Source organism: Polistes fuscatus, unplaced genomic scaffold (genome assembly GCF_010416935.1).
Source record: "Polistes fuscatus isolate 324 unplaced genomic scaffold, CU_Pfus_HIC Scaffold19, whole genome shotgun sequence".
Classification (NCBI taxonomy): domain Eukaryota; kingdom Metazoa; phylum Arthropoda; class Insecta; order Hymenoptera; family Vespidae; genus Polistes; species Polistes fuscatus.
In genome coordinates, this window is record NW_025113095.1 from 3,642,950 (window position 1) to 3,655,815 (window position 12,866).

Consider the following 12,866-nt stretch of genomic DNA (forward strand, 5'->3'; position numbering starts at 1 on the left):
TTTTTCTTTTTTTAAACTTACTATTTAATTAATTATTTTATTTTTTTGTTTATTTTCTTAGCACTTATCGTTGTGCTGGTTTTGATAATTCATTTTCTCTTTCTCTTTAACTCTTTTTGTTTTTTTCTTATTTATATTATCGGTTGCTTTAATATTCTCTTAAAAAATTTCATTTACTTTCGCTTGTGTGTAAAAAAAAAAAAAAAGAAAGAAAAACTTTTAACGCAAATGTCCATAGCTTACGCGTTAAAAAAAAAAATATGTGTATATATATATATATATATATATAAAAAGAAAAATAATAAGAAAGAATATAAGAAAAGGAAGAAGAACAAAATTAAGCAAAGAAACAAAACTTTGGCAGCTGTTTTTTCGATGATCCACGTTTACGAGTAAGCGCGATAAACTTGTCTTCTTATAAGTTCTTTTTTTCTTTTTTCTTTTTTTTTTCCTTTATTAATTCGATGTAGTAAGAATTTAAATATTTTTTACTTTCGAAAAAATATAAAAACTTTTTTTTTTTTTTTTAATAATATAATACTATCAATCCTGTGTGATATTTATATATATACTCGTTAGTATTCCAAGCAAATAATGCTCGAATATCCATCTTGATTCTCTACGTTTAGGATAAGAAACGGAAAAAAATAAAATTAAAAAAGAAAAATAAAATAAAATAAAATAAAATGATTAAGCACCTCACCGTTCGATCCCTTGGATATGGTGCCGAAAAAGTGTATGTACAAAGAACGTTAGAGTTAAGCATTCATATACAAACTATAATGAATATGCGATATGCCTAATCAATTAATTAAAGTTTCAACAAATCGAGTATCTTCCGACAAATGGATAAAGTCATTTGTCATAATAATACAATGAATTTTTTTCTAGTCAAATTAATACCAAAGATGAAGAAGAAGAAGGCTGCGCATAAATCGTTCGTTAATACATCACTTTGATTTCTTTATCGCAGATTTTTGTTTTCTGTTATTTCTTTTCCCGCTAATTTGTTTAAAATTATTCATGTCGATAACTGTTATTATAAATAACGATTCCATCACTGTCATTCTTTTCTTATCCTTTTCCATTCTCGCATTACTTTAGTTTCCTTGATTGTATATAACGTGTGGTTATATTACGGAAAAAGTAATGATATTTTTGTTTGTTTGTTAAAACTCCACTTGTTGTTGGTATATCCTATTAACCCTGTTTTTTCCATACAGCTCTGGGACTTGATTAGAATTTTCTTCTTGCATTGCTATAATAACCGATTAATCAAATATATCCGGTTTATCGCAATGGTCGTTAATTAATTTGTTGTTACTGTGTTGTTCCTTCTTTTTTTCCAACTAATATGATATTTGTTAACAATGTATTTCGATCGCTAATTCCGACACAAACACATGGAACTACAAGTAGGTAGTAGCAGTAGTAGCAGTAGTAGTAGTAGTAGTAGTAGTAGTAGTAGCAGTAGAAGAAGTAGTGTAGTAGTAGTACTAGGAGTAGTAGTAGTAGACTCTGAAACACATGGCTTCTGGAAAATGTATGTGAGAATAATGAACTTAATAAATCATGATATCATCATTCATCATCATCATCATCATTCATCATCATCGGGTGTACAAAGTGAAAAATCAACCGATCCGACGCTGGTTTTACTAAAGTACCGCGAACCTTAGTAAAAAAGGACTAAATGATAACAATATCAAGTGCACTGACGATTGAAGAATTATTATCAATGCGAGCTAAGGTCACTTGCCCATACTGGCATTTGCTGGCAATGTTGCTGAACGTTGTTGCACCGATAAATATGGCTTTAACGTCGATCTTGTCGATTCCCTAAAAAAAAGATAGAAGAATCAATTGAATAAGGAAGCTAGAATATTTATTCAATCTTTTATATCTACAAATTGAACGGCACAAATAAGATGACGAGTGTCAAAAAATGCATTCCCAAAGAACAAAAATAACTATCAATGCCCGATATATGTAAAGCTCCAAAAGCGTATCAGCAATTTCCAGAAATATATGCATATTAATCCTTTTGATACTACTATACCGACTATATAGTCATCCATAGATATTTAACATCAATTTAAAATTTGTATAAGTATAAATCTAAATATCTTGATATGTATTGCAGTGTAATATTTCATCCTTTATACTCGTGAACGTATCGAAAGGATTAATAAATTTATTATTGGCCCATTAACATGATAATAAGCTTTCAAAACGTATGATCTTGAATATTTATTTTAAATGATTCTTTTCACATGCTTCATTTCGATTTACTTCAAAAAGGACAGTACATCTGAACACCATTTCCTATCTAAATATTATCCTAGATATTTTCAAATAAAAATGCATTGTTTCATATGCTGGACATGCAGTGTATAAAAAAAGCTAATACGATCCCTATTTATTTCAGTAAACACAACGAACACAGTTATTGGCCAACCTGGATGGTTTCCTTGTCCTCACATACTCTCCGAACAACTGATTTAATTTTTGCACTGTGATTCTTGCACACTTAGAAATATTGACTCTATTTCATATGTTTAGTAAGTATAGAAAGAGATGCTTATGAAGAGAAAAGGGGGAAATAATGAAACGACTCTAACCTCTCTAAACCCGATCATGCGATGCCACAATACACGAGATCTATTTAGTCCCTGGCTACGTTGAGCTGCACGGCTACGCTACCTTGGCGAGACACGTTGTCCTGTGCCATCGACATGTGAATTAGCTTTATAACCACATTTTTGTATACGCCTAGATAATCTTGAAACCCAATATTTTTGCTCCTCTGGACTTCCCGCAAGGACCAACAATTCTCGTGCACTGTTTGGATCGTAATGTAGTTTACACGGAGCTATGGCATCTTCTTTCTTTTCCAAATGTTCTTTATGAACTTTTATACGACATCCTATGTAATCGTATATAAGAATTTATATAAGAATTTGTGTTACATTAAAAACCAATCATTCATTTTTAATTATTTCTAACTTACTTCGACATTCCAAAGCTGGAGATGGACGAAACATATGCCAAAGTTGTTTAGAACAAACTTCGCAAGCAGTTGGCATATGATAAGATATTGAAACAAATTCGTGACCCTTCAATTGTTGAGTACCAGGTTTGTCTGTAAGTTGTGGTAATTCTATTCCAGATAATGCATTACCTTCGTCCCCGGGTCTTCTAGCTTCACCTTCACCAGCATAAAGTAACTACACGAATAATAATACAAAATAATCATTATTTTAATTACTAGACGTTATGTTTTATAACGAAGATTATCAAGAAATTTACCTGAAAAATCCTAGGAATATCTTTGGCATTGGCGCGGATAACATCACCTTGCGTGACAGATCTAACGTGAAATACTTTACTCAAATCTAATATCAAAACTGGATCGGCGTTCATTTTATCGTTTTCACTATTATAAAAAATTATTTTTTTCGATGAAACGACCACGTATTGCTTCTTCCAACCATGCCTCTTAATATTTTGTTTGTTTGGCACGTTTAACCAGCCCTCTAATCTCATAGAACCGTGCTCGGATAAAACGGAATCTTCTCCATCATTTTCAACGGAAGAAACGCTTGCTGTTTCTGAATTGACGCTCGCTATTTTCATTTGCAACGTTTCAATTTCCGAATCCTTCGAATCCAATTCCATTTGTAGCCTCAATTTTGCTTGATTTTCTTCCACAAGTTGTGCCTTCACATTTATAAAATATATTCAATTAAAAACAGAGAGAGATTAGAGATATTTAGATGTTAGATTATTTAGATGTTAGAGATATTTCATTTATAAAAAGCAGTTTATAAAGATTAAAAATGATCTTACTTGTAAATCTTGTAAATCCTTCTGCCATTTAGCTGCCAATTGTCCATATTTTTCACGTTCTTGAGTAAGTTCCTGCTGAAAGCGTCTACAGTCTTTTTCCTTCTTTCTCAGATCCGTAGCAGATGCCTTGTTCTTATTTTTTCCAGTAGATGATACATCTTTTCTATTCATGATTTCAGCCAACTTGTTAACAGCTTGTTGTTTAAGCACTTGCTCAGTCTTTAATTTACTACTGAGTTTTTCTATTTCTTCTGCATTAGATTGTGCTTTATTGAGTTGTTCTTGTAGTTCTTTCATCCGTTTATTCAAGTCTTCTTTCTCTTTAATATATTGTTCGACAGATTTCTTTAATTCCGCTTCCCCATCTTTAAGTCTGTTTATAATCTGTTCTTTAGCATTCAATTCCTGATGATGTTTAGCAACTCCATCTTTATATTCCAATTCCTTCATAGTACGTTCTTTTTCAAGATCCGCAACAGTTTCTTCTGCTATTGATCTTGCCAATGCTTCACTGTCTCCTCTGGTTAAAGAAAGTTGTAATTGATGAACCAAAGAACTGCGTTCTTCTTCCAACTCTTGCTGCGATCTTGTTTTCTCTTCAAGTTCCTCGCGTAATTCTTGAGTTTGTGTTTTATAAAGAGTCTAGAAAATAAATGCATTCGTTGAAATAACAACGGATATTGTTTATTTTAAAAACATAATGATAAATATATTTACCGAAAAGTAAGCTTCTGCTTCCAATTGTTCTTGTAATTCTTTAGTTTGTAGCTGATCAACATTTCTTTGAGTCTTCAAATGATGCAATTCTTCTTCTATTTGTCGTTTGGCTTCTCTTAATTGCGTTACTTCACCAATTAGCTGCTGTTCCCTAGCACGTAATCTTCCAGCTTCCGAGGACTGTTGCGCCAAATCAGTTTGAAGAACATTTCTCTTTTGTTGTTCCTGTTCAACTTGACCCTGAAGTACTTTAACTTTCTCCACTTCTTGTCTGTGTTCGCCCTCAAGTTTCTGCAAACGTTGCTGGATTTGCCTGTAGTCCACCGAAAGCATAGAAGTTTGTCTCTCCTTTTCTTGTGCAAGTAATTCCGCTTTTTGTCTACCACTCTTCTCTTCGTTCAATTTTGCTTGTAAAGCTGTTTAAAAATGATAATATATCATTAAAAATTCTATTTTCTTAATTGTCAACACATAATTTTTGATTATAATATACATACATAAAGGAAAGAGCATCACCAATATGAATGCAATAAAAAGTACCAAATGTTGATTAGATTAATTGACAATCATTTAAACGATACTAAACGGATGAAACGACACAACAAGTATTATAACTATTATTACCTGAGAATATTCCATTATGATGTCCTGTGATGTACGTTTAAGTAAAAGTATAATATATTTTATAAAACTGTTTGTAATCTTGATAGATATATAATATATTAATATATAAATATGTATGTATATATATATATATATATATATATAAATAATATGGATACCTTTAACAACTTCCAAATTTGCTTCTTCCTTCGATAGTATACGCGACCTTTCCGTCTCTTGATGTGCAACAACTTCTTGATTATACCTAGCTTGTGCAGCTTTTAATTCAAGCGTCAAACTTGCTGTTTCTTTTTCCAATGCCGATACTTTTTCATTTAGCTGCCTGTTGTCCAAAGTAGCCTTCTCTTCTTTTTCATGACTACGTTTCAATTCAAGGTGTAAAGCAGATAAACGCGTTTCTAGTTCTACTGTTAAAGATGACGCCTGTGACCGAGAGCTACGTTCTTTCGATAGTTGACCCTATAAAGAAATAAAAAACACACAAAAATAGTATACATATATATTTGCTATAAATTTGACTATAAGTTTATAAATCTTACTTGCAAAGCGGCAACTTCTTGCTGCAAGGTATCGCGTTGAGCTTGCAATTGAGTTCTTGCAATTTGCAGTTCATTAGCCATTTGCTCAGCAGCTTGACGAGCTACAGTAATTTCAGTAGCTTGTTTTCGTAATCTTGTTACTGTCTCTGTTTCTCTTTCCAATTTAGATTGCATTTCTTTAATTTGTTTTTCTAATGTATTAACACGTTCAAATGTTTGTTGTGAATTACTAGCGTCTCGTGCTCTCCTAGATTGTTCCTCATCAAATTTCTTTTTTAATTCCATTAACAAGGATTCTGCCTTTCTACGAGTTTCTGTTTCGTGATCTACTTTTCTTTGTGCTTCTTTATAATTATGTCTCAATAAAGTTAACTCCTTATCTGCTCTTCCCGCCTCTTCGCGTAATTCAGTCTCCCTGCGTGTCATGGTTTCTAACTGAATGGACAAAGCTCTTTGTCTTGCTTCCATAGATTCAATCTGTCTTCTTTCTCGTTCTAATAAATTTTCTAATTGTGAGATTTTGGCATCATCGTTAGTACCATTATTAATATGATTTTCTAATCCATCTACAGATTCTTTCCCGTTAATGGCCAATAATTGATAATCTCCCGAATATGTGAAACCTATAAATGGTAAATGATTCCCAGAAAATGCTTTTGGTACTGGAAAACTTTCTTCCGGCCCATCTTCTTTATCGACATCATCAAAATTGCTAGTATCATCGTCTCCTGACAATTCGGGTACCACAGGTGGTACGCATTCTCTTAAATTTTCAAAAGTCCACTGATCATTTTTAAAGAATGAATGGCTTTTGATTTCTTCCACGCCATTTCTTCCTAACCGTTTAGTTCTATCCGTAAGAAAACCACATATCAAATTTTTTGCATAGTGAGAAATGTTAAGCTCCTGGGGAAAATGTAGCGAATTTCTATGATCCATGATTTTCGAATATGTTCCAACTAATGAATCAGCATAAAATGGAGTGTCCCCGACGAGCATTTCATATAAAAACACACCAACAGACCACCAATCGCATTCTCTACCATATACACCTTCTCCTCCTTGTGATTGAAGTACTTCGGGTGATATATAATCAGGTGTACCTACTGCAGTGTCAGAACGAACCAATCCATCCTGTATTATACAAGCACATACATTACAATTCAAATTTATTGAAAATGAGAAAGGAAATAATATCATATTTAAGCATAATACATACAGCATCCATTCTCATACACGTGCCAAAATCAGCGAGTTTCAAATGGCCATGCTTGTCAAGCAGCATATTGTCAGGTTTGACATCTCGATGTACAAATCCCATACGATGTATTGCATCTAATGCGAGCACTACTTCGGCACAATAAAATTTGGCCCATTTTTCTGGTACATCATAATTAGACATCAAATTAACTAAATCTCCACCTGGCATATAATCCATTACCATGTAGAGATACTTTTGATCTTGAAAAGCAAAATGTAATTGAACTATCCACTGAGAATTAGCATGAGCCATGATATCTCGTTCTTCCCAAAAAAAGGCTGAATCCGAACGCTTAATCTATCGATCATCAAAAAATAATACAATAAATAAATATACTATAAAACGAGCTTATATATATAAACATAATAACAATAATTATTATCATTTAAACGTGTTACCATTTCAAATTTGCTGAGTAATTTCATAGCATAGACTTTTTGAGTAGATTTGTGTCTAACTAGTTGAACTTCACCAAATGCACCACGTCCTATGACTTTAATCAAAGTAAAGTCATCGGTACGCATTCGCATTTTACAAATATCTTGGGCGACGGAATCATCTGTAATAAAAAGATAATTATTGTTAGCTGTGATGTTTTTCTTTCATTTAGATAGAATCAATAAATAGAATAATTACATCTATTCATATAGGCTTCTATATTCTTCATACGCTTAACACCAGGATGATCACAGTCTGCAACAAGCGCTTGGACCGTATCTAACAAACTGTCGATATTAGTCACACTTCTAGGGTCCTTAATACGTTCCTCCAACAATCTCAGGCGCCTGCGCCTATCCTCATCTCTTATTATTTCCATTTCTCCTGTTAGGAGTTAAGGCTACAATGCCGCAACAATATACTCTTTTCTTGGTGCATTAGTCCATTTTCCCTGCGTACCAAAGAGTATAATTAAAAGAAAATAATGCACGTATATACAAATATATAAACAAAGAAGTATATCGAATAGTAAATTACATTTGATGCGTAGGAGAAGTAACGTAGCACCATTACATTACTTAATTAGATACGATGTCAGAACGATGAAGTAGAAGAGGTAAATTTTTGAAAAACACATGTATCCAGTCAATGTGCAACGACTTGTTGGCACACCCGATATCGTAACGACACGTTTGATTGATGAAAGGCAAACGGTACGTTCGAATCGAGAAAAGCATTGCTTGTACGTGTTATGAAAAATGTTGATTACTCGAAATGGAGTGTTTTATTTGTTAAAAAAAATATGAAGAAAAAGGATCCTTACTTAAGTGTTATTACAGGTAGAATTGAACATATACAATAGACGATATAATTGATATAGGGAATCTTTTGTTAGAGATGTTTCTTGACCAAGGATCTCAAAGTATTACTCGTAAACTTTCTGACGAAAGAAAAAATTCGAAACGTGTGTCGTAATAGACATAGTTAAACGAAAATGACTAAGATATTCCACGATCGAGAAATCAACATGAAAATCGTATGACATAGAACACTATAATCATTTATAGGTATATTATAATACAGCAAGTGCTCGTTCGTAGTAAATCACAATAGAATTTTATCTCTCCTCTTTTCCTACATTTTCAATGCTCGATATCGTAGATACGACAACGAAGACGAGGACAAGGAGGAGGAGCAGGAGGAGGAGGAGGAGGACGAATGGAAAATAAAGGTAAATCCACGTTAACTTAAAGCGTCACACAATTATACCACACAGTACCTACGTCCCACCACTTAAACTCTAATCGAATAAAAATACTATAAAAAGCATTATCTTTCAGCGCGGATTAATCCTAAACGCGGACAGCTGAGCCGTGCATGCGCCATTGGTGAAAATTCACAACGGTCGTCAAAGCCGCCGACGACGACAACGACACTACGACGACGACGACGACGACGACGACGACGAATGAGCTAGTAAAAACTATATACACGCACACATATACATATTCACGACACACGCGCACATATATACGAACTATACCGCGATACAACACTTCCGCGTTAACGCGCGAAAAGGATGAAGAGGTTAATTTCTTTCACTGAAAAGAATATAACCTCTCGTGAAAAACAAAGAGAGAAATAAAAACTCTAAAGAAAAAAAAATATATATATATATAAAGAAAAATAATAATAATAATAATAATAATAATAATAATAATAATAATAATAAAACAGAGATAGATATTATATGGGGGATAAAGAAAAATAAATCCAAATTTATTCGCGTTCAAAAATCGAACGTAACGAATCAAACTAATTTCTGATTTTATGATATGCGATCTCTCCTGTATGTTATTATTTTTTTATTATTATCATTATCAATAACGAAGTTGATGAGACGATTATCAACGCGTAGATATATATATTTTTAATAGAAATGTTGCTACGTTTAAATGTATATTGTTTTTTTTTTTATTTTTATTTTTTTTTTTTTCTTAAAACGAGGACAAACAGGGTGGAGAAATTTTCTCGGACGGTGTATCAACGACTTCGGAAAAATGACGTAATGGTGGTAGGCGATAGACAAGATGGCGGTGGTGTTTCGTGCATAGGACTGATACATAAGATTTTACGTCGACCAAACGTCTCTTTACACGATTAATTTGTTCGTTCGAATAGATTCGTTTTAATCGGTAATAAAGTTAAAAGTTATTTAAACCTATTGATATTTAATTGTTTATTATTAATCGCAGTGTTATTATGGAAAAGTCTGGAGTTTTCCCGCGCGTATTTTGATGATCGTGTAGGATACGGCCTACGCATTTTTTTGGCATCGTTTATGTGATATTCCGTATTTATAGCGACGTGAGACGTCGCGTTAAGAATAGGTACGTTCTATTTAATCATTTAAATAATCTAAGTTATTCATCGAAAACCATTTCATTCACAGTAATTTTTATCCATCATTTACGTGTATACATTTATTCTAATATATCATATTTATAACTTATAAACTAATTTATTTATACATATATATATATATAGATTTCTTTACAAATCCTTTGCAGTTGATTTTAATTTTTAATATTAAATTGCTAAAAGGTATCATACGTGTTCCGCAGAAGATGGGTCTACCTTGTGACTGGCAGATAAGCAAGCAAAAGATATCAGAACGTGGTAAATATTTGCTTGAAACAGGACAATGGTCAGATTGCAAATTTATTGTCGGTCAAGGGCCACATCAGGAGACGTTGAAGGGACATAAATTGTTTTTGGCGATGTCCAGCCCTGTATTTGAAGCAATGTTTTATGGAGGTATGGCAGAAAAAAATGATCCTATACAAATACGCGATGCTCAACCGGATGCATTCAAGGCACTATTAGAGTATATATATACTGATCGTGTTAATCTCGGTTCATTTGAACTCGCCTGCGAATTATGCTATTGCGCTAAAAAGTACATGTTACCGTCCTTGGTGGAAGAATGTATGCAATATTTGTGGTTCGATTTGTCTCCAAAGATAGCTTGTAGAGCGTATGAATTTGCTAAACTTTTTGAAGAACCCGTGCTCATGGAAAAGTGTTTACAAATAATATGCACTAAAACTAACGAAGTTTTAGAAGAATCTAGTTGGGAGGAAGTCGAATTGGGTACAGTTATTACCGTTTTAGAACAAGTCGATTTAGAGATTAGTTCAGAACTTGATCTGTTTACTGCTGTTGAGAGATGGGCTAAAGCAGAATGCGCAAGAAAGTCATTAGATCCAACCGATGGAAAGTCCTTAAAATCTGTTATTGGTAATGCTTTATCCAAAATAAGATTTTTAACTCTGACACCACAAGAATTTGCTGAAAGTCCAGGAATGTCACCTCTTTTGACTCAAGATGAAGCTTTCGCTATCTTGATGAATATATTATGCACAGAAAATAAAGCACCATTACCGGAAGGATTTTCCAGCGATACGCACAATAGGGCTAAACCAATTAAAGCACAGTCTTCACATTTTTTTCCATCCGTGAGTATTGAATTTATTGAGCTAATATATTTGTTTGTATAATCATTTGAATTTCTGAGTTACATTACTATTGAATTTTAATTGATAGAAACATAGACGGGTATCAACTCCACATACCAATTCGTTTAGTTCATGTACATTTTGGCCCTCAACATCTCGACCATACCAATTGTCTTTTGATGTAGAAGGAGAAAGTAGTAATTCTTTACATAATGCAGCGCCAATGGTAGTAGAAGGAGGAGTAAGAAAAGAATCTGGAAATCTAAGTCAAACGAATAATCCATCAACGGTTATAATAGAAGGTGGAATTCGTGAGGGACCAAAGTATTATTGTCTTCGAGCGATAGCCCATCCAACGGATTGCCTTAATAGCAATGTATTAGATTGTTCAGTGACATTCAGTGTGGATAAAAACATTTGTGTTATGGGTGTACAAGTACCAACACAAATTGCTTTTGTGGTATGTTAATTTATTAATATAGATATGAAAACATATAAGTTAGTCTATTCTATGAAAAAGAAAAGAAACTTTTATAATAAGTACATATATATTATACGTCTAATTATTCTTTACAGACAAGTAATTTACATCAAAATTCGGATCCTGATAGGTCATATACAGAAATACTGTATGCTCATCTTTTAGATTCCGATGGCAGTCGTTTAACATACACACATTTCTCTACTAAAGTAAACGTTGGAACTCTCGTCGAAATTACATTTAATCGTGCTGTTTACATACAAAAACATAAGGTCTGTTTTTTTCTTCCATTCTTACGTATCAAAGAAAAATAAGTATTATCTTATTAAAAATATCATTGTTTTTTTGATACAGATTTATCGCGTGGGGGTAGTCTTTAACAAAGTTGGTTGGTACCCAATGGGACTGTGCACGCAACACATGACCTGTGATTCTGTATTCTTTTCATTTGGAATTGGTAACAGTGACCATAGTATCAGAGATGGTCTCATTCGTTCAATTGTGTTCACTTATTAACGTTGACAATTAAATTGTCAGGCGTTAACAAATTTTAAATACGTGTTTTAGATTTGTGATAAGACAAATGTCTACCCTATTCTGTTATGTATATTACATTGTTAGCATATTATATTTTATCTTTTCAATTTCATTTCGATCATCATAAGGATATTGGAAACGTAAGAAATTGTACAAATAATACTCATTGGTTCTAGTTATTGAAAAAAAAAAAGCTAAAGAAAAAAGTAGCTATGGACAAATTGTAATTTAATCGTTTCCTAATTACATGTAATTAATTGTATCGAAAGCTATAATAAGGAAACTTAGTATACGTATTTAGAATTAGTTTTGCCATTTGACATCGACAAATTAATATAAATACGTCTAAACGAAAATTAATGAATTATTACGTTGCGAGTAATCTGGAAATAATTGAATTATAACTTGTTCAACAGAGAGATGATAAATCTGTGTACAAACAAAAACTTTTTTTAACTTGTATGAAAATGTCGAGTTTTCTGTACAAAAAAGAACTAAACTTGGAATTAACAATTTAAAATGCCCTTATTAAAGATTTAATCGCATATAAACAGAATGTAACATTGAATTTCCCTTAAAAAAAAAAAAAAGAATTAAAAAGAAAAAAAAAGAAGTTTGGACTTTTTAAAAAATATAATATAATCAGTCTCATAAAACTAATTTGATAAAATTTTGTTTTTGTTTATTTAAATATATATTATCGTATGTCGTTTTTAAATGCGCGCAAAATTAAATTTTAAAAATATTCTAAGATATAACTAAAAAGTTATCTATTTATGTTCTCATTATGAGTATATTATTATCTGAATATTGCTATGTACTTTGTCGCATTTAAATGGTATGAAAAACTTTTAATAAATCTCTTTATATTAACGCTCCTCTTAATTGATTATAATTATATA

General features: G+C 32.3%; 2 protein-coding genes across 6 annotated transcripts; one reads left to right on the top strand and one right to left on the bottom strand.

The window, feature by feature from the left end:
- Nucleotides 1-529: 529 nt before the first annotated feature.
- Nucleotides 530-8,904, bottom strand: LOC122515765 (rho-associated protein kinase 2). 3 transcript variants are annotated; one of them, XM_043633194.1, is made up of 13 exons: nt 7,966-8,904; nt 7,627-7,879; nt 7,389-7,549; nt 6,949-7,287; nt 5,730-6,863; nt 5,349-5,649; nt 5,191-5,214; nt 4,567-4,973; nt 3,850-4,491; nt 3,310-3,720; nt 3,011-3,227; nt 2,704-2,926; nt 530-1,839 (listed from the first exon to the last, which is right to left on the bottom strand). In XM_043633194.1, the coding sequence occupies exons 2-13, from the start codon at nt 7,805-7,807 to the stop codon at nt 1,752-1,754; spliced, it is 4,128 nt and encodes a 1,375-aa protein (XP_043489129.1). In that variant the 5' UTR covers nt 7,808-7,879; nt 7,966-8,904; the 3' UTR covers nt 530-1,751. The 3 variants fall into 3 exon arrangements, 2 of the variants coding, with proteins under 2 accessions (XP_043489129.1, XP_043489130.1); XR_006303375.1 differs by having other exon boundaries at nt 1,793-1,839; nt 2,622-2,926; XM_043633195.1 differs by lacking the exon at nt 5,191-5,214 and having other exon boundaries at nt 4,567-4,982.
- Nucleotides 8,905-9,493: 589 nt separating this feature from the next.
- On the top strand, nt 9,494-12,837 carry LOC122515767. 3 transcript variants are annotated; one of them, XM_043633200.1, is made up of 6 exons: nt 9,494-9,623; nt 9,684-9,818; nt 10,033-10,946; nt 11,035-11,406; nt 11,523-11,699; nt 11,782-12,837. In XM_043633200.1, exons 3-6 carry the CDS (start codon nt 10,056-10,058, stop codon nt 11,941-11,943), a joined length of 1,602 nt encoding a protein of 533 aa, XP_043489135.1. In that variant the 5' UTR covers nt 9,494-9,623; nt 9,684-9,818; nt 10,033-10,055; the 3' UTR covers nt 11,944-12,837. The 3 variants fall into 3 exon arrangements, with proteins under 3 accessions (XP_043489135.1, XP_043489132.1, XP_043489133.1); XM_043633197.1 differs by having other exon boundaries at nt 9,494-9,818; XM_043633198.1 differs by having other exon boundaries at nt 9,494-9,818; nt 10,053-10,946.
- The last annotated feature ends 29 nt before the right edge of the window (nt 12,838-12,866 follow it).